General features: G+C 38.6%; 2 protein-coding genes across 4 annotated transcripts in view; one reads left to right on the top strand and one right to left on the bottom strand.

Moving 5' to 3' along the window:
* The first annotated feature begins 1,268 nt into the window (after positions 1-1,268).
* Positions 1,269-20,607, top strand: LOC146486344 (sterol O-acyltransferase 1-like). Of its 2 annotated transcripts, none has more exons than XM_085100213.1 (14): positions 1,269-1,613; positions 3,378-3,448; positions 3,711-3,826; positions 8,358-8,408; positions 8,983-9,090; positions 9,761-10,031; positions 10,871-10,946; positions 11,992-12,160; positions 12,958-13,095; positions 13,943-14,078; positions 14,868-14,966; positions 15,759-15,888; positions 16,648-16,799; positions 17,659-20,607. In XM_085100213.1, exons 2-14 carry the CDS (start codon positions 3,407-3,409, stop codon positions 17,737-17,739), a joined length of 1,569 nt encoding a protein of 522 aa, XP_084956339.1. In that variant the 5' UTR covers positions 1,269-1,613; positions 3,378-3,406; the 3' UTR covers positions 17,740-20,607. The 2 variants fall into 2 exon arrangements, with proteins under 2 accessions (XP_084956339.1, XP_084956329.1); XM_085100203.1 differs by lacking the exon at positions 1,269-1,613 and adding an exon at positions 3,151-3,298.
* The window catches only part of LOC146486343 (uncharacterized), a 24,776-nt gene continuing 22,249 nt past the window's right edge, over positions 18,934-21,460 (bottom strand). For both annotated transcript variants that reach the window (XM_085100193.1, XM_085100186.1), the window contains one exon: positions 18,934-21,167. In XM_085100193.1, the coding sequence (XP_084956319.1) occupies positions 20,914-21,167 (254 nt within the window). In that variant the 3' untranslated portion in view covers positions 18,934-20,913. The remainder of the gene's footprint in view (positions 21,168-21,460) is intronic.

Genomic DNA, 21,460 nt, shown 5'->3' with positions numbered 1-21,460 from the left:
TTTTTAATTTTTTATTCATTTATTTTTTTTGAAATAAACTATAGTGACGCAAAAAAAAACGGCAAAATGTTTCTGCGCGTTTTTTGTTTGTTTTGTAGTGCCGACATTCTTACGCTGAAACTGAATTCTGAGAGAGTTTTATCTATAAGGTTATGGGGGTAACCTCTGTTGCGTAGTCCCTGTTTGAATAGAGTGATGTTTTCTTCCAATTTTGTTTTTGAAGAGTTTGTTCTGAGAAGTCTTAAGGCTTCGCCTTTGATAAAGCCTTTCCTGACGCCTGGAGGAAGGCAGGAAGAAAATTGCGTGTACTGGAACGTTTCTGTCGGTTTGAAGTTCGTGCGCACGTCAAGTTTTGATTCTTTTTTTAATCTTTCGCCCTTGTATACACATGTGTCAAGGAAAGTGATTTCAATATCTGAAATTTCAGCCGTGAATTTTATGGTCGCATGATAGGTGTTGGCTAGCTCTATAAAAGTTTCGATTTCATTTTTGCTTACGTTCCACAGAGAGAAGACATCATCGATGTATCTCTTCCATGTAAGCGGTTTTGTAGCACTACGTAAGGCCAATTATTTCTGTTTCGATCTCTGCCATGAAAATATTGGCATAGGATACTGCCATCTTTGTACCCATTGCGGTCCTGTGTCTTTGGAGGTAGTTTTTTCCATTAAAGATTTAACATTAAATCCGTGAGCCCCAAAATTAAACATTGCACATTTTCAACGTCACGCAGGATTTCCGTCATATCCTGCACGTAATGCTTTTTGGGCGTTTTTTCGCTGTTCACACCCTTGTTGGAACGTGATTTGTACTACAATGATTAGGTATAAAATATGCTCCCTCACTGTCTTGTTCTAACTCCCTGACGAAGTCTGTGTTTTGTCAGACGAAACCGGTAGGAGATAATAAAGAAGTCGACAAGATCTGTTGCTGTGTGCTGCTCACTAGAGTTTATTTCAAAAAATAAATAAATAAAAAATAAATAAAATTAAATTAAAAATTAAAAAATTAAAGTTAAAAATAGTTGGAAGTCGGAAGCCGGAAGTCGGAAGTCAAAAGTCGGAAGTCCGAAGTCCGAAGTCGGAAGTCGGAAGTCAGAACTCGGAAGGCGGAAGTCGGAAGTCCTTCCTCGGCTTTCGTAAAAAACAGCTAAAAACACCTTCGCATTGGCAAAGGAATTTGACACGACACAGCGCACAATGATCTTTTAGTTGGGTTTCCTGGTTACGTTCATATCGGTTTTCTGCAGGTTCAAAACAAAAAAAAGCTAAGAACATCCACTTTCGTTTCAGCCTCAGCCGGAATATTAGACGTTCTTATAAAGAAAGAGTGTACCTAGAGAGCCTAGCTCTACTAAGCAGGCTTCATTAGAGTAATCGCACTCTCAGATCGTGTCATGAAAAAGGTGATAAACGCGCCACAGATATTTCCACAAGGCAAATCGAAGGTCATTCATATGTCTCGTGCATACTTCGAGTCTAGTCATGCAGCCACTATTTTAATTTAGGTCTTCATCGGAGGGAACGCCATTTACAGGCCTGAAATTGCTGAAAATATAATGTGAGTTTTTGGTTTACACTGTCGGGGCCCGTGAAGATGTACCGCAAAACCAGGTGAGTTTTTCATTTTGTTTTGAACTAAACGTGAACGTTTGACCGGTTTTTGTTATCACTATTTCATGTTGTAATCACAAATTCATTTTATCGAAAAGTTAAACGCTAAAGGATTCTTTAAAAACATTTCAAAAACTCTAAAAAGCGGACGACGTTTCGGCGTTACTCTACGCCATTATCAAGTCAAAAAGGTAAAAGTTAAAGCAAGAATATATAAAGGCGTATATAAGGGTTTGTCTACGAGAATGCGCTATCCGAATACATTGGTCAATTCCACAATAAATAGGTTCATGCAAGAAACTGATAGAGCGCCGCACGCCGTGACTCCTTCAGAGCCATCTGTTTACATTAGATTACCTTTCAAAGATCAGCGATCAGCCGATCGCGTCTGCAATGAAATCAATTCTCTGGGATCTATGATTAATGTCAACATAAAACCCGTCTTCACTAGCAGGAAATTATCGCAAACTGTAAAGGAAAACAAGCCTCCGATCGTCAACACGCAATGCGTTGTATATTCATTCCAATGTGATTTGTGCGATGCAAATTATGTCGGCTTTACTGCCCGACACTTACACCAACGCATTAGTGAACACTGCTATTCTACTATCGGGAAACACCTTGAAACACAACATGGCAACAAAAGAGCATAGATCGATCACCTCTTTAAAGTCCTAAAGAAATGCAGAAGCAAGTTCGATTGCTTTATTCACGCCGAGATGCTGTTTATAAAGGATATCAAGCCTTCTCTCAACACCCAAAGTGACTCAATTCGCGCCAAACTTTTCACTTGACACTTTCGTTTCTTTTTCTATTAGTTCGTTTTTTTTTTTACTTTAAGTAATATACCCATAGGACACACAAATATTTTATTGTTTTACGTCTTTATATTTTCTTGTTTTAACTTTTACCCTTTTGACTTGATAATGACGTAGAGTAACGCCGAAACGTCGTCCGCTTTTTAGAGTTTTTAAAACGTTTTTAAAGAATCTTTTAGCGTTTAACTTTTCAATAAAATGTTTTTCCAACTCGCTCCAGTTACGTAAATCACAAATTCTCCTGATAAAATAATTCATTCCCAGGCAGAGATCAACAAGGCATCGTGTGTTTTATGTCCGAAAGAGAAAAGAATGAGAAATACTTGAAATGATTAAAGTTGTAGGGTCTGCCGGAAATTTGCATCGGCTATGACAACTTCTATACCGGTTCAATACAAGCAAATTTTTATCGGTCGGAACTCATTAAATATTCCCGTTTCAACGATCATGCAGGTCATGGTTACCAAATGTTAGATCAGGTAAATTCTCTTTTTTATTTTTTTCTTCTTGTTTGTTGAAAAATTATAAACAAATAGACCATTTCCGGCATTAGCGATATTTGGCTACGAGGTTTGGGGGAATAAAACAGAGGAAATTTCTATAATTCATCTCTGAACCTCAATGTAATTTAGTTTTATTCTCCCAAGCCTCGTAGGCAAGCTAAGCTAAGCTAGAAGTTTAGTATCGATCGTGACTTTGGCCTGGCTCCTCGCGTGACCGTTTAGGCGCTACAAAAGATTCTCGGTTCTGTCCTCCTCGGCAAATTATGACGCCTGGTTACTAAGCGGGAAATAAGGTTACAACCTGGTTACAACATCATGGCTGCGAGTTTAAGAAGAAGACAGGTGACTCACGAAAGGAATGGAGGTGCTTTGGGCTTCGTAAATATATTGCACAATTCACTGCAAGTGTAGAACGATATGAACATGATATTTGTCGTTTGTAGGGGTCAATTTCTTGGACAAGAAGGAAGCAATGGGGCGAGCTCGAGCCGTAGAACTTCGTCAGCGGGCCGAGGTGCGTGAGCTGATAGTTTGTTTTCGTGTAATAAGCTTAAAGTTTAAATAGTTTCCTATTGTGTGAAACAATCGGGAAAATAGCGATTATTTTACTTGTCCACCTTTAACTGCTAGGGGGCAAGGCTTCGCGGAAATTAAATCGTTGTTCTTTGTAAGATTTTGACGCCATTGTGTTCATGCATTATTGTAGACTTTTTTAATTTTTTCATTTTAGATAGAGACTCAACCTTATAAGCTTAAATATTTCTTTATATTCTCAGCAACTAAGGGCAGAGCTAGTCGATCAGATAGATGGCCAGTTAAACGAATTGTTAGACGATGTTTTGCATGATGTGGATTTTACAGAGCCGATCACAGATCAGTCGTATAACCACAGGTAAGCTTTTAAGTGGATGATGTTTTCGTTGGAGTGCACGTGATTGTAATTTACACACATACGGTTTCAAAACGGAATGCTTGAACTGATCAGAATCGTCGAAGATCATTTCCTAGGGAATCAATTTACAAAGAATCAATGCACATAATTGCAAGATTCAACTCATATTTCGAGAGCTTTGGAAATTCTGTGGCGTGCGTCTTAATTATACGTAGTAGAGTGAATATTTCTACGTCACATCTGTTCCGATCCGTAACTTGATATTTTATTTTGTCAAATGAACCACGAGTTCGTTAAAAAAAAAAAAATTCTTGCTGGTCGCTTTTTGAAAACAACTTTTTCACTTCTCATTTCTTATTAAAATTGTTATAAGAACGTAAGTCTATGTTACCCAGCATTTATAAATTCCACCTGTCAAATCTGATTGCTAATTTGATTTAATGAATTGGAAGCCCTTGTTTGGACTCTGAGTATCAGCAAGGGTGATCTCAGAAATGTGATACATGGAACAAATTTAATTGCATGTTTTAATGATTAACATTTTAGCAAATTGGCAAATTTGGCAAATTTTTGGGGGCTTAAAAATTTTCAAACTTGTCAGTTAAACCTAGTTTAATGGCCTTAGCTCCCACGAGTCTCCTGTAGCTCAGTGGTAGAGCGTCCAAACCAGTAATCGGAAGGTCTTAGGTTCCACTCCTGATAGGAGCACTCAGATTTTTTTTTCGAGTATCCCTATGTCACTTACTGAATAATACATCATTCTCAGTTTGATTATTATTTCCCTTTGTCTTGGGTTATGGTAATGAATAATGCAGAAAGGAAAATAAAAATTAACCTAGTCAGAGAACATTGCTCTGTATTTTTTTCCTCTGGTTTGCACTTAGTTTTTAAGAAAAAAACAAGGCCAAAATGTAAAGTTGGTGTAGTTTCATGTTGTCCAGCAAAAGAAAAGAAAACAACAAAGGGGAACAAAAAAAAAAAAAGGAAAAAACCACACACACAGAGTAATATTCCTTGATTAAATTGAAGGCCATATTCAACGATTCAGGTAAAATTCAGTATGAAATCACTTCTGAAGGAAGTATTTCATCACAATACTTTCAGTAACTCAGTGGTCTAACAGAGCACTTGAGATGTGAGCAGAATGTCATGGTTTTGACTCCTTTCTTTGGCTCGCGGAAATGAACACAGTTAACGCATGACGTGCACATGACCAAGTATATTATTTATCACATTCCTCTTTCATTCACACACTCATTCAATGCAGAAGTCTTTGTTTATATGCAAATAATGTCAAGAGTTGTTTACAAACTTAGTGATCCATTTCTTTTACCAAGTAAACTTACACAAAGACAAATCACAGACGGTTTTATTAGAACACCATTCCTTCGCATGGGTCTTGATGATCTTGATTATTTGATTTGTAAGCTGTGTTGTTTTGCATGTTTACTTTTCACCTCAGTGCAAAATCTTATGCTTCATTTGTTGCAATTTGTTTTTTGTCAGGCTTGTTACAGAAGCATAATGTATTGCATGATTCATGACAATAGGACTCGAGATCATTCACCAAAAAAATTTGAAGAATCCCTGTTGACTTAGGTTTTTGGAATAGTATTAAGCACTAAGAGATGTTGTAATAAGTGCTATATAAGGTAAATGTATTGTAATTATTATTATTACTAACTCAAGAGCTGATTAGCCAATGATACATGACAAACTAAATATTAGGTTGCAAAACAACTTTGTTAATTGCCTTCTTGGCAAAGATTGTCTTGTAAATAAGGCCATTCTTGGATAGTCAGATATTGCTCTCTAAATACTAATAATTCTTCTAAATATTAGAAGGAGGGTGCATAAAGATCCCATGTGCAATATTTAGCTTGATGTTTTATTTTTTGTTTTTAATAACACAATTTGGTTATGTACATTGCCCAATATTTTTTTCCAGTCAGTACAAACCTGGCCAACGGCTCAGGGATTGAACACTGTCTAGGTATAAAAATAAATGCTGTGTAAAAGGTTTTAACTTACATTTCTCTTTCAATTGAAGGGCTGGGAGCATAACCGACTTATGTCGAATTTCAGCCCGTTTTTCGATGTACACTGTAGCTCGGATTTGTCTAAACTGTTGCATGTGAACTGCAATTCGATTGAAAACCATTGTCCAGTATTTTTTCACGCCGCTTTGTGTTTCGTATTAATGCCATTGAGAAATTTTACCATCTTGTAAAGATATATCGGTAACATTATAGACACTGGATGACCAAAAGGACAATGCACTGAGGATTAAATACTTGTATTCAATATACACTCGTTGTCTTTGAAACACGGCACACGAAAGCGGTGTTTTCCGCGGGAGCAACGAAAAGAATGCTGTCACGCTTTTATTTGATTCTGTTACAAACTACTACGTACGTGACAGGAATGTCCGAAATGTAAACAGTTACATTCTCCAAGAGAAAATGTGTCCATTTCCTGGCGTAAAATCCAGCTTTGTCCCGTTTGTCGACATATCACTCTTGATAACGCAAAATACTAGCATTCTACACGATTAACAGGAAGACATGTAGCCATTTCAACGATTAACAACGATTAACGGCAGTTCTATTAAAAGGTAAAGACTATCTATTATTTTTAAGAGCAGTCGGTGTTAACCGTTGAAAATCTATGTTAATCGTACTTTTATTGAATCATTGCCTTGAAATTGTCAAGTTAATCGTTGCATACCGAATTTCAAGCCTGGCAAACCACAACTAAGGCTTGCAAAACACCTTGCACATGGCGGGATTTGTCTCTGATGCTCCCGCGGGATTTGATAATCGAATTGAAAAATTCGCCACGGCACAGTCATCACTACCAAGGAGGGATTCTTTGAACAACATTTCCACCAGTTCCTGTGAACTGCATTCGTCAATTTCATAACTTTTCAAAAGATCCATAGATGTCGTGCGTTTACAAACTTCACCAAACAAAAGCGAAACCAGCTAGCCAGTACGATACGCAAGTCGTTTATCCCGACTGCGTTGATCTATTTTGGGCTTGTTACAACCCGCAAAAGCAAACCATGATATCATCTCAAACGTTACTTATAGAAACAACAACTGGTGCGGCTAAACACGGCTCGTGGACAGTGGAAACTTTTAGCCTACCGATAATTTGGAAAACGAGTCTGCCGTGGACAAAACCTATAAAAAAATTTGCCTTCCAAGCGCGTTCACTTGTAGACAAGCAAACTACCAAATCCCCCTCCCCCTCCCCCTGACTCAGTGTTGTCTTTTGGGTCACGAACAGTTTCCTGGCAAGCATCACTTCCCACATCAACATTGCATAAGGGGGAGGGGGGGAGGGAGAAGTAACTGTGGTAGAATTATGAAGGGAGAAACAGTAAGTGAGTGGTTTTTTGGCTGTCTGTGTTCGCTTCTCATTGTATAGGGGGAGGGGGTGGGAGGGAGAAGTAAGCAAGTGGTTTTTGTTCTGTTCGCGTTTGGTTTTCTCAAGGAGTTTTGTCCTTGATTGTAAAACCGCGAAATGTTTTCCAAAGCAGGGAGAGCCCAAATTCGTACAAATCCGTGCGAAATCGAAAGCTGCGCTAAAATTCGACATAAGGCGGTTATGCTCTCAGACCTTCAATTGTTTGCTCACTGTTAAGCTGTGCAAAATGTTTCGCTCCCTCCCTCCCTTTGGAGGGGATGTCCTTGATAAACCCAGGGACGCCAATGGTTCGTTGTGCTTTGGTTAAGTCTGCTTAGTGACTTCCCCAAGCTAAGTTCTCTAGTACATGTATATTATTATATTGACCTGCCAAGAGGGTCGAACAGGGGGGGTTTCTTGCACAGTTCACGAACAGAAAAAATAGGAAATCACGGATCACGGAAATGAAAATTTCATTTTCAAGCTCTTCACAGGTCACGCAAAACCTTCAGGTCACGGATTACGAAGAATAATTTATTACATTCGCGTTTCACGGGAAATAAAATCAGCTAATCACGCATCACGAAAATACGCCTGTACGACCCTGTGCCAATACTATAGTCCAACCCAGCAGCACTGGTGAGATAGGTGAGGCACGAGAGGTCGTTTCTATTACTCTAGTTTTTGGGACCTGCCAATACTCTTCTCGGAGTGGCGCTGCTGGCCTAGCTGTGCTGCTGTTGCAGCGCGTTGTTGTGTTTTGTTGTTGTTGGCCTAGGTGCAGCTGGAAGTGCCAGAGAAGTGAGGCCTTAAAATGGTTACACGATAGAAGTCGCCTGTCACGCAATTGCCAAGCGGTGTTTCCCCCTTATTTACGCCATTATGTCTGGTTGTCATTGCTTTAGTTAATTCTATGTCTGGGTACAGTTCCACATAGCTCAAATCTTAAACTGAACAGTGACATTAACTAATTTGAAAACCAAAACCTAAGGCTTAAATCACAGCGGCAAAACACTGAAATGCCTGGGAGAAAGCAAACTGGGGTGTAGTAAATAAATTTATGTAGCTGTTCCTTAAGCTTTGCAATTTCAAATTAAATGGCTTTATATTTTTATTTCAGGGACAAATTGAATGGAAATAAAGTATTTGTTCCACGGCAGTCGGTACTGACGTAAGTATATTTTTTGCATATTTGTCAAAATGTCCAGTGGCACTATGATTGAGTTCAAGTGAGGCTATTCAATGCAAGAATTAAGTCTTGTGTAGCTTGTCCAAATGAGCATGGTAGAATGAATTGGGCATGTTAGTCATTTCCAGCTATTTATTTGACACATTTTCAGAAAAAGAAAACAAACATTTTCACATTCCTCAATGTTTATGTGCTTAATAAGTACCATTTTGTCTGTACATCAGCCATTTTTGAATATAGACCTACGTGTAGTTGTTCAAAAGCTGATTAGTTCTAGTCCAGGGTTAAAAGTTAAAAAATAAAAAGAAAAAATAATAATAAAAAAAAAGATTTTGAAAATGTTTTTAATTTCAATATTTGTTAATTTTCAGCTGAAGGTAAAAAAGTCTAAAAAACAAAAATTGGAAAACAAATTATTGATCTTAAGATAAACTGGAATCAAATTTTACACTAACCCTTGGTTAGCTTAATCATGCTTTGAAACATCCGTTGTCCATGATTTCTTGCTTGGTATACTGCATAATTTCTCATTGCAAGGTGATTTTCTCTCTTTTAGGGAGCTCCTTGAAGTTAACCATATCAAGACAATTTACAATATCTTTGTAGCCTTGCTCATACTGTTCATCATCAATACTGTAGTCTATGACTACATTGATTCAGGAAGGTAAGCTCTCCCTGATTTGCATTATTTTCTACTATTTTTAAAAGTTGTAGGGGCATTGATATCACTGGGACAGTGTGGTTTGGAACTCAAAAGGTCAGACCTGGAGTACTTTCCACTGTGCCAAAATTTCATCTTGAAAATTATTCCAGAAAATCCATTTTCTAGAAAAAGTAGATGGCACTTCCATATATTGTACATGTATATGTATGGACATCTCTTTATAATTTATGGTCACTTCTTCATATTTTTCAGTGTTAGGACGTTCTTAACCCCAGAGCTCTTCAGAAACATGCACATCAGCATTTTGTGAAAAATACCGCCAGTATGTGTTTGGATTAACATGTTGTTAACAATAACCGGTCAAATAAACTCAATTTTGAAAGTGATTTATGGGGTAAATTGAGTGAATAGTAGCTCTTTCGTGGACATGGTGACCTATCCTTTTGATTACATTTCTCAAAATAATACATAGTAGTGAACTATCACAGAAAGTTTGCGAAAATTTTCACGACAACTTTAATCATGGGAATCACCGTAATAGTAAAGCTCCCTCTCCACCCCTCCTCCCCAAACTCTGAAAATATATAAGCCATCCAAAAATAAGTCTGAGAGGTAATTTTTAATATCAGTCTAAAGAATGTTTATAATATAATTTTTATTTTCTCTGCAGTCTTGTGCTGGATCTATCAATTTTAAGATGGGCCTTTGGGAAACCTTCCACTGTTGTCAGTATCTGGCTTGTAATGAAGGCTATGGCTATGTCAGCATTTCCTCTTTTCCTGGGGTGGCACGCAAACAGGCATTCATGGCTGCGGGTACCCGACGTTGTCTGGCTTCTTTTGTATATTACCTTCCAGGTTGTTTTTGTGGTATTTCCTGTCCAGGAAGTTTGTCAACACAACTTACCTCCAGCATCTTCTATCATCATTATGTCGGAACAGGTATTAACAATAATGCACATCATAATCAGCTCTCTTGGTTTGTCCACAAGGGTGATGCACATGGACCAAATCTCCTAATATCTTTCATATTGCACGCCATTCCCCCCCCCCCCCCCCTCCCACTCATATAAACACGAATTTTGAAATATATTGGCTGGAGCGGGAGTTACATTTATCTAATATAGACAAACCTCTCCAAATCCAAGATTCTTTCTTGTGTGCATTAAGTCTGCAATGGCATCCAATTTTTAGCTTTTTTTTTTCTTGGTGAGGAAAACATTTTCACTAATGCTACAAACATGGTTGCTTGAACAAAATATGCTGTATTATTTTCAACGTGGATAGCATTTTAATGCTATCAATACTTAAAAGTATTGAAAGAGTTCAAGGAGTATTTTCAGTGAGTATTTCATTTAATTAGTGCACTGTACACTGTGTTATCCTTGTGGTTCAGAAAAAGTAATCTGCTATTAAACATTAACCAAGGTATTCATCTTACTCGTGCTTTAAATAACTAGGCCCAGACAACTAATAAAATTTATTTTGAGAGCTCAAGAGAGAGAGACCTGAGTCAGAACTTATTGGAGACAGGTGTTTTTGAGAACACAGTGCTTGTTTTCTTGTTGGACATAAGTGATAACAGGAACTATGCTGTATTGTAAGAATACAGTAGAGGTTGGCAAATAGCAACACCTATAAAGTAAATCTCAGTAGATGGCCAAGTTCTACAACACTATTGAAATATCAAAAGCTAATTTATGGATGTAACAAATAACCAGATAAATTGTGTAAGTCTCATTCTTTGCTACAGTAGCTTTGGCATTTAATCCTTTTTTTAGATTCGTTTGATGCTCAAAATTCATGCCTTTGTAAGAGAAAATGCTCCTAAGGTCCTGTCTTTCCCAGACTCCAAAGGTAAGAAAACCTAAAAAAGAACTGTTAAAAGCCCTATTGCTTTGTGCTCAACATCTTGTAACCTAGACAAAAATTAATATACTACTTAGAAAAAGGTGATTTACATCCTTTACTGTAGGTTGGTTAGTCCAAGAATTACCAGGCACTGGATTGTGGGATAATTATGTAAATTCTGTATTATTGGGAAACTCCACTACTCTTACAACAAATTGATGTTAGGTAAAATGTTGGAAACAGTGTCTAAATTTGAAAGCTTAGTTTAAAGGTGCAGATAATCTGCAAAGATTCGCACTAAGTGATCCGCAACAATCAGCAAAGCGACACAAATGCAAATGTGAGAAATGCTGACCCCCCCCCCCCCCCTACAATCACCCCACGGGCCAGGGTCCCGCCACAGGTCATGCACACCAATGGGAAAGGCCGCTGACTGCGTTGACTTGAGGTTAACTTTGCCTAAATAATTTATTTAACCACATAAAAAATTGGATATGATTATTGTCCATTTTCACATTTAAGTTCAATTCAATTCAATTCAATTCAATTCAATTTATTTGCCATTAACAAAAAAATACAACATAAATACATTATAGACGACACACAATATTCTTACTATTACAATATTCATACTTGACTATTTACAATATTAAATGTGTTAAAGGCTAGGAAGCCTATATAGAAGCCGGGGGCTTATTAACTATAGGCTTCCTAGAACTATTGGATAAACCATAGAAGTTAAGGGTACTGATTGAAATTTCCAATTAATTTTTTTTTTTTTTTAAAGAAGAAAAAAAAAAAAAAAAGGGAAAGGAAGAAAAAAAAGAAAAGGTAAAGAAAAGGTGTGTAGCTCAACAAAGAGTCAATTTAACTTAGATAGAAGGAATTTTTGCGGATGAAAGATTATATAGAAAAATAGATTCTTGCAGAAGTTTGTTTGTGCACTGTAGAATAAAAATTTGGCAACCAAATTTTGTCATGGAATCAAAAATGGGGGATAATAAAATCCAATTTTCAGAACACTAAAATGCTTCTTTCTATTCTCATTAAGAGCTGACCTCCTCTCCACCAACTGAATCTGATCAAGCCAATCAGGGTGCAGATGACGACACCAACAATGACGATAAGGAGGGAGAAACTACCCACCCCCTCCCTGAGTTTGGACAGTACTTATATTTCCTGTTTTGCCCAACTCTTATCTACAGAGATCATTATCCAATGTAAGTAAACTGTATGAGAATCTGCCGGTTTTATGTAATATATCAAAGACAGTGAAGAGTGTTAAGTCATCTGATTTCCAAACAACAAGAAATGGGTTGAAAAAACAAGGTGTAGCTGAGGCTTTTTAAATAAAATAATACCAGTAAATCACTTTATTTAAGTTTCAATGTATTTAGCGTGGAACACTAATTGGCGAAACTTTTCAAATCGAATTGGAATTTAGAAGTGTTGGCTTTTGAGGAGAGGGGAAAACCGGAGTACCAGGGGTAAAAACCTCTCAGAGCGGAGACAAGAATCAACAACAAACTCAACCCACATATGATGCCAACTTTGCCAAGTCCGGGAATCGAACCCCAGGCCACATTGGTGGGAGGCGAGTGCTCTCACCAATGCACCATCCCTGCTCTCCTAAACTTTGAGTTGTTTAAAAAAAGAATGAAACGCTCATTCACGTGTTTGATTTCGCTTCTCAAACCATTAATAATTCTTGGAGGAATTCAAAGCAAGAGTTCACCAGATTTTATGATAATCAAGATTACAATGTTCCAAACCTTCAGTGGTGGTGATTTCCTTCATTTTCTCTTCATGAATTATTAATGAGTTTGGAAATTAGAAATGAAACAGTCAACTTCAGCCTAACTGATTCCGATGCTAATACACTGTTCCGTTGACACAGGGCCTTTTGGCTGATGATGACATTAGTAATCAGTAAAGACTACATGTGGAGTAATGAATTATTAATGAGTTTTTGAATGGTTGTGAAAAGAGCTTATGGATGATGTTTATGGTATTTCAGGACACCGTGCATTAGATGGAATTATGTGGTATCCAATGCCTTTCAAACGCTGCTCTGTATCTTCTACACATACTATGTATTTGCTCGCTTCTGTGTACCTGTTTTCAGAAATATTGTAAAGGGACATTGGAGTTTCAAGTGAGTTTATTTCTTTGCACAATTAAGTCATTTTTAGCTTGTTTGTTGTAATGATGATAACTTTTAAACAACTACTTGTCAAAATGATCAATATTATTGCACTTTAAATCTTGACAATTTTACAAGAAAACAATAATATACAAAGAGACAAAAAAAAATAGGCCACTAAGAAAACAGTTGAAAAGCTTAATATACAATATAAAAAATAATGGCAGATCACATCACATACAAGAACATACTGACCAGTGTTTAAATTGAAAACGAATATACTATACTGTTGCCACACAATGACAGCTAAAATCCAATCACCTTGAAATTCACTGTGCAATCTCTGTAGATATGGTGGCGACCTGTACCATTTGCAATATCTTACATTGTTGGTCGAGAGGACAAAAGAACGAACAACAGAACAATGCTCCCAACCCTAAAAAACAATGCAGCTGCAGGTTATCAGGGCCCAGTGAAAATAGAGCTTTTGAAAGGTACAGGGCGACTGTAAATGTGTGGTCTCTCCTTTCGCATCTAAAGATGAGTGTTCAGCAGTCAGTCTGTGGTTGCGTTATTAGGTCTGTGGCGTCTCTTGTGTGAGGGTACACCAATCTTGGATTTGCATGCATGGCCACATACGGTGTGCATGTGTTCAAGAGTAGATGGAGGTAGAGAGGCATTAGCGTTTCGTCGAACAAGTCTTTACTGTGAATGTGACAACAGTAATGAGTAAAGAAACATCAGTAATTAAAAAACCATTGTTCGACTATGTGTATTTCTGAGTAAATCCACCAGGTTATGTTACTGACATGCAGCTTGGTAACACCACTAAGTAACTGGTAATCATTTTTCATTGCAGACATTTCACGCTGTCAGTATTCAGCTGCATGCTGCCAGGTACCATGGTCCTTGTGCTTGGTTTCTTTGCCATTCTTCACTCCTGGTTGAATGCCTTTGCAGAAATGTTACGCTTTGCTGACAGAATGTTCTACAAGGTGTGTGTGACTTATGTTATGCCAAGATAAACCAAGAGCTTTTACCAGACTCCCTACATCCAGTTTACCCTGGCACCCTGCACTCAATATAACTGCTGACTAGTGCTTCGAACTAAAATATATTTGAAGGAAATATGAGTAGCAAATCCGACATTCCTACCCAGAACTAGTTTGTGTTACTGGTACATCATTAGGATGGAATTTTTTGTGCAGAGTTAGTAGGAGGGGAAGAGTGAAGAAAGAAGGCAAATTCTCTCCCCCCCCCCCCCTCCCTTCGGATTCATCTCCACATTGCAGCTAACAGTTTATTCAGAGCAAGCTATAATGGCATTTATTAAAAACTGGATCATTGTATAATGCAATTCAAGGGATTTGATTGGCTGAGCGGCCATGGTATATGAGCAATTATACCATGGCCAAGAAATGGCGGCCATTAAATTGTCTGCTGGTTTTTCTCTCACAGCGAAATCAGTTAGATCTAGCAATATTTCTTGATTGTTTTTGATAAAACAATTATTCCACTTGCGCTTGTTGGATATGAGATGATTATAGCCAACTCGGCGCTACGCGCCTCGTTGGCTATCTATCATCTCATATCCAACGCGCGCTCGTGGAATAATTGTTAAGTAGACAAGCCTTCAACTCAGTGGATCCTTTGAGGGGTGGATCAAAGCCCTGTTTTTGTCTGTTATCAGGTTTTTTTTAATTGGTTGGTAGAATTTTCCCATGCGGAATTTCTGTGAGCATTACACGGAGCATGGATTCATTGTGCTTTTGTTTGTTTTACAGGATTGGTGGAACTCGAATTCTTATGCTGATTATTACCGCACATGGAATGTAGTGGTACATGACTGGCTACATACGTACATCTACAAGGACTTCTACAGGGTATGCATACACAATGATCGGCTGTCACAACCCTCTGCTTAGAGGTATTCTGGTCATCTTTCAGTCAGTCAGTCAGTCAGTCAGTCAGTCAGTCAGTCAGTCAGTCAGTCAATCAGTCAGTCGTACATGATGGATCAGAGAATTAACTCTGCAGTGTATGTTAAAGTGCTAAAGTGAACCCATGGATTTCCCACTGAGTGTTAGCCTTAGTAAGGAAATGGGAGGTCACACGAGACAAAGAAAAAATCTTTAACTTCGGCTCTAATCGGAGCCACGACCTCCGGATTTGATCGTCCGTAGCTCTACCGACTGAGCTACGAGGCGAGCCGGGCGCAAGTCATGGGTGATAATCAGTCATAATCAGTGGGTGATAGTCAGTTAGTCAGTCAGTCAGAGAGACAAACAGACAGACTGCAAAACAGTGGGGTTCTTCTCTCGAATTTTACAGAGGGAGACACCTAGCCTGCGTGCAGACGTCTCGTATTTCTTCCTACGTCGAAAAACGGTTTTCGACGTAGGAAGAAATACGAGACGTCTGCACGCAGGCTAGGAGACACCCAGCACCAAAAGTGCGAACACGCGTGTCGGTGAGCGACGGAAGCGTGGACTCTCGCGCGTGACCGCGGGCGTGTGACTCTATCCAGACTTTCTCTTTGAAGACCGCGTGGGTTAGTACGACTTACAACACAAAAAACACGAGCTGTTTTATGGCCTAGTCAGAGAGGCGGCCAGTTAGTCAGTCAGTTGATTTAGCTAATCGATCAAGTCCTTTCTTATGTTTTCTTTCTTCAGCTTTTCAAGAACCGCCAAGTGGCTACCATATCCGTGTTTGTTTTGTCCGCCATCGTTCATGAATACGTACTGATCATCTCATTCCGCTTTTTCTTCCCCTTGCTTCTTATCATGTTTGGTGCAATTGGATGTAAGTAATAGTAATAATACCTTTATTAGGGTAACAATTACCATTGTATCAAGGCATTAACACTTGAATACCACACTATTATTCGATCTGATTGGCAGGCAGTATTTTGGACTTACTGTGTACCTCTGTCATAAGCCACTTTGTGCAGCTGTCTCAGAAATTGCGAAGCCTCGGCCAAGTAGGCTTGATTTGATGGTTTGAAAATAAGAAAATACTTAGCAAGATGTAATGTTTATTTCACGAGCATGGAAGAATGAAAAAGTTTGTCCCCAACGTGGATCGAACACATGACATTCCGTACACACGTCGGATGCGAGCCAGGCTATGTACCTGGTGAGATCAGGAATGACGAAAATGTCTTCTGTGACGATAAAGAAAGAAAGCTGGCAATTTTTCACCGTCTTTCTTTTTCAACAAGCAACACTTATTTATTACAAAAAAAAAAAAAACGAGAAAAGAGCTACTTTTCGCTAACACGGTTCGTAAAGGTCCTAGAAAGTGTTTGAATTTTAGTCTAGCATTTTCCAGGAGTGGAAAGTCCTTGAAAATGGTAGGAGGCCCTGGAAAATCCTGGAAATCTGTAAACTCAAGTAATAAAGTTTTCTTGAAAGACATTGAGGAACAGTCAGATGGGGAGATCCAATAACTTAAAAATACTTAATGTGCATTATGGCCTGAAAAGTCCTGGAAATGATTCTGAAAAAGGGTACGAACCCTGCTTTTACTTATTAATATATATATTAATTTCGACTGTTTCAGTGTCATTTGCATTCCTAAAACCAAAGAAACATGGGCGCGTGTCTCAAGCGTGGAATGTTTTCATGTGGATCACTCTGATCGTGGGCAATGGATTGTTAATGTGTCTGTACAGCCAGGAATGGTTTGCTATACAGAACTGTCCAAGGAAAGGCGTAAGTATAACGCCAAGGAAAACGCCATGGTCTAATGTGGTTTAACTGTCCAAGAGCTACCGAGAAGCCTTGAGCTTATTTCTGTTCAAAGGCCTTTGCTTTGAGGGCTTGTTATTGTAGAGAATTTTATGTTTCAAGACTAGTAAGGTTTGACAATCAAACCAGCTTGAAATACTAACTCAACAGTTCTAACGTATGGGGAAGGGGGGGGGGGGGGGGTTACATTTTTTAGAGGGAGGGGCCCGGGAAATGGGCATGTTGGCTATATTCGGATTTTTACGGTTAATTCTTAGCGCATGTAGAAAAGTGCATACAAATCCTCAGAAAATCAATCACACAAAGATCTAGCCTGATTAGCAAGCGTTTCATTGGGGTTTTGTTTTCTTTGTCGATTTTTGACCGCACGGATATCTTCTCCCGTCTCAATTCCCGCGCGTGAAACGCTTGCTACGTTGGCTAACAACAATCAAGATGTGTTCATCCTTGCCCGTGCTTTTCAAAATGTTTGTATGTCATCGCGGTCTGCATGTATCACTTATGCTTGCGTCACTTGTGAAGGCTAGGGGCGCTCCCCGTTTAGCCAGAATTTCTGGTTCAACCGGTTGAAATTCAACTGGCACACGCAGATATAAGTTAACTCGAATCTTTGAAATTCGCGTTTGTTGGTTATAAAGTAGAAACGGAATTGTGATCGCTGCGTTGTGCTCATGTAACCATGCAACCGGTTGAGGAATGTTGTATTTTATATCCTTTTTTGTTTTTAGGAGGAGGGGGGGAGTGTTGAGTTGGTGCTTACAACACGACGACTTGGAATGAACAATCTGATCATTGTATGTGTCTATTTTTTTCTTTAACGAAGGATTCGTGGTTGGAGCAATTGACCCCTCGATCTTGGAGCCCAGACTGTCTCGGAATCCCCGCAGGCTTGGACAAGAACTGAAACATACGGAAGTTTAACGAGTGGAAAACGAGTCAGACTCCTCGACATATTAATAGACGTGAAATTTTACCCACAAAATATTCTTTAATACGAAACGAAATTGGTTAAATCAGCAATTAAAGCGATTTTTAAACTGGAAGCTGCATTTTAAATGCGTTACTTTGGTATTTTTTGTCGGGTAATGGATGGAACACTTACTAAAATTGTCGTACCTGCTGTAAGTTGATCGTGCTGGGAAAAGCCATACGTTATTAAAAAGATTCTCTTGTGAAAGGTTGTCAGATGTAATTTTTTCTTTGGCTCAGAAAAGGCGCCGGCTTACGCCAGCAAAAACATTTATTTTTAAACCTGTCAAAGTGCCAAAGTGCCGTTAGGGCGCGCTCCAGTTTCCTACAAAATAACTTATGGTGCGTCCGAGCCAAAATTCTTCCAAATTTAAAATGAAGTTTGTGAAATATACAATGTAAAAAATTCTCACAGAGAGTACCCAAAATAATCCTTATCACAGGGCAAGATCACCCTCTCTGATTAGCCAACTGCAGAATCACTCGAGTTTCGCCTGATTGGCTGAGTTCGCTGTTTCTGTGTTAAGTTGGCTTCTGTGAGTGCATTTTGAACAGAACTTTTATTCACACTTGAGCTTTCAACATCGGTAAAACAAGCAGTTGTGAATGCAGTTATAAACAAATTAAAGGCCTGTTGTTCAGCGGTTGGAGCATCCGACAATAGGCCATAGTTTGTGTTACGAAAATTAGTTGTCATTCATACACAAATAGAACTAGTTTTCACACGAAAAGCCTTGCACCAGCCTCGCTTTCGTAATGAGGTTCAATGCAACTCGGAAATTGCCTATTGAAGAACATGTACTTCTTTTCGGGCATTCTCGTCCCCAGACCCTGTGATGTTCGGTCTGCGCTCTGGTTCTAGCAGTTATTACAGCATCGCGTTCACGACAGATTCCCGGATGTGTTTCCTTAAAAGAATTGATAACCATGAGAGCAGTGACAAATAATTCTTACTTTTAAGCCAAACACGATACAAGTTATTTTCACGTAGATACGGGGAAAATATTGTAATGGAACCATGCTTTACGCAGCACCTCAAATGCTTTGAAGTGTCTTCGGGCTTCGTCTTCATTAGCGTGACTGCTGCCTTAAGGACGACTCACTAATGGCAAATAATAAAAGAACCACATAAATCTCAATCTTCATTTTATTTATATACTGGTTTATATCTTTTATTAGTTTCTGGTATAAATAAACCGCTTCAAATCCTCGGAAAACAATTTTTAGAGCGATCATTTTACTTTATTTTGTATGATAATATACTATATACTGGTGGATTTAACTCCCGACTCTATATGATTATATTAAAATTAACAGTTCACAACGTGTTTACTAGAGAAGTAGTTCACTGAGTTAAGTGAAGATTGCGCACGAGCAAAAAATGTATTGTCAATAAACCAGACAAAAATTATAAAACAGAAATAAAAAAATACAAGCAACCACACACTTCTTGCAGTGTTCCGATATTTTTTCCTTCGGCGCACTTCTTTCGATAGTTTTGCACACTATCTGAGCACCAGAAACAGCAACCTCGTTTCCGAGGTTTTTCATCCGAGAACGAGGTTGCTGAAACAGACAAATGATTCGCGTACAACTGTTTGTCGCGTTCCACACAACTTCCAGGAAAAATTACTCAGGCGGAAATAGTACAAAATAATTGCATCCGTCATTTAAATACAAACTTTGTTAATTACAGGATGTTGTGAATGATATTTACAACTATCCGCAAAATTATATTTCTTATTTCTGATATTGCAACATGACGTTGATATTTTATTCCCTGCATATATTTACACCTCTTGAAAATTGGAAAATCGTTTCGTTTACGCTCGCTCTTTGTATCGAGAAAGAAAAGTCGAGTTCAAGCCAAAGATGTACGAAAAACGGATTAGCAACTAATCAAAGTACCAATAAGGTAAAACAAAAGGTAAAAAAAGGTAATAATCATGATGTAGAAAACTGTATTCATGTCGTAAATTTTGTTAAGATAAAAACAGTGGCATGTGGCGGGACCTCAATCCAGGCGAGGGGTAGGGGGAGAGGGGTGGGTCGGTGGGGTGCGGGAAATAGGAAAGGGGGCGTCCTTAACTTTTGGTGGGGTGTTGACCTAAAACCTTACCCCCATTTCAAGACTATTTTTTATTCCTTAATTCAGACCCAGCCACTGCCTTTATCTGACCACCACTTATATCGCATATACGGATCACTGTCTATTCTAAGAAAACCAAAATTCCAATATGGCTCCAATAGAGTTTTCTCCAAATCTGATTTCTGTATAAATAGTTGCGCAATGTGATAGCGAAAAAGTTCATCCGGGTATTTCAGAGAACTCATCGGCAATTTTTTTTTTTAATTTGCTTTCATTAAGTTTCTACCTTGGACGCTATGAGTCTCTTTAACTTACCAATTTTGAATTGGTGAGTTGTAAATTCGAATTAGCGAAGTGCAAATTTTAGAGAATTTTGTGCTGAACTATAAAAACAAGTGTTACTGTCTCGGGAGTGAAGGCTTGATAGTTTCCCTCCGAAATGCGCTTCTCGGAGAGCAACGATCAGTTGATAACTCCTCGTGAGAAACACTAATTTTAAATCATTTAACAGAGAACATGCCTTTCAGCTCATGTAACGAGGCATCCTATCCACTCTACTTTTAAGCAAGGATAAAACGAGATAAAAAGTGAACAGATTTCAACCTTCTGTGTATGTTTGACAGCTCAATCCCATGCACTTGATCTGCGCAAATAAAAGCGCAAAAGGGTACAGAACATTTGAATCTGGCCACATGACAAAGACCAAACGCGAAATATAGTTTGCTTGATAAACTTCACCTACAATCCTTAGTTACCGACTTTTATCCAGTTTGAACTCGGGTCACAACTCGTTTCATCCCGGCTTTGTATTTGCAATGTTGCTGAAACGTTCTCAGCTTAAAGAGCCTTTCTTTGTTGGCGACAATTTTCTGTGTCGCTGTTTGCTCCGAAAAGCTCATCACTTCATTGTATTAAAGATATGACGCATGCTCCTCGTGAAAGGAGGCTAAAATAATTTTAGATTAGCACACAAGAAAATCGTGAGAGGGACTTCTGGCACCCGCCTGTGACGTCAGCAATTTACACGGACACTTTAGGAATGCCACGTGACGTATCCACGCAGCCATATTCATCGAGTAAGAAATCCACGCTCCGAGTATCGCTATCAGACATGTCGGCCAAAACCAAGTCACTTCCAATCGATGCAGTATCCAGACCGTCTTGGTCAGCGGTGCTATCCGTGGAACTCTCCAAGTGACTGTAGGGAATGGAAGGCGCGGCAGCTTGGCTGTTTGTTACAGTGATCTTTTCCACTCGTTCTGTAGGCTTCTTGACTAAAATTAAAGAAATCGTGTCAACAGTGTACTTGAGTGAACCCAGAAAAAATATAAAACAAGTGATAAATCTCGGCCGAATCTAAACCCTTGGCATCACACTCAAGTGTCTAAAATCTATAAATGTCCCTGGCTTATTGACGGTATGAATTTTTCTTTAGATTGCAAAATTGAATATTTCAAGAATAACAATTGTTTCCCAAGCATTTTGAATCTTTTTTTCAGTTAATGCGTCTTTTCGGGAACGATTTCCAGAGAAATGTCCAACATTCCATTCACACGTCGGACATTAC

This window comes from Pavona decussata, unplaced genomic scaffold, assembly GCF_977016875.1.
Source record: "Pavona decussata unplaced genomic scaffold, jaPavDecu1.1 SCAFFOLD_21, whole genome shotgun sequence".
Taxonomy (NCBI): Eukaryota; Metazoa; Cnidaria; class Anthozoa; order Scleractinia; family Agariciidae; genus Pavona; species Pavona decussata.
Note: the sequence above shows the minus strand (reverse complement) of the source record. Positions and strands in the feature narration are given on the sequence as shown.

Coding starts and splice junctions, on each gene's coding strand:
- LOC146486344 (XM_085100203.1), top strand. CDS start 3,250: ATGGCTGCGAGTTTAAGAAGAAGACAGGTGACTCACGAAAGGAATGGA. Junction 8,409..8,982: donor CCACGGCAGTCGGTACTGAC/GTAAGTATATTT, acceptor TCTCTCTTTTAG/GGAGCTCCTTGAAGTTAACC. Junction 15,889..16,647: donor CATGTTTGGTGCAATTGGAT/GTAAGTAATAGT, acceptor CGACTGTTTCAG/TGTCATTTGCATTCCTAAAA.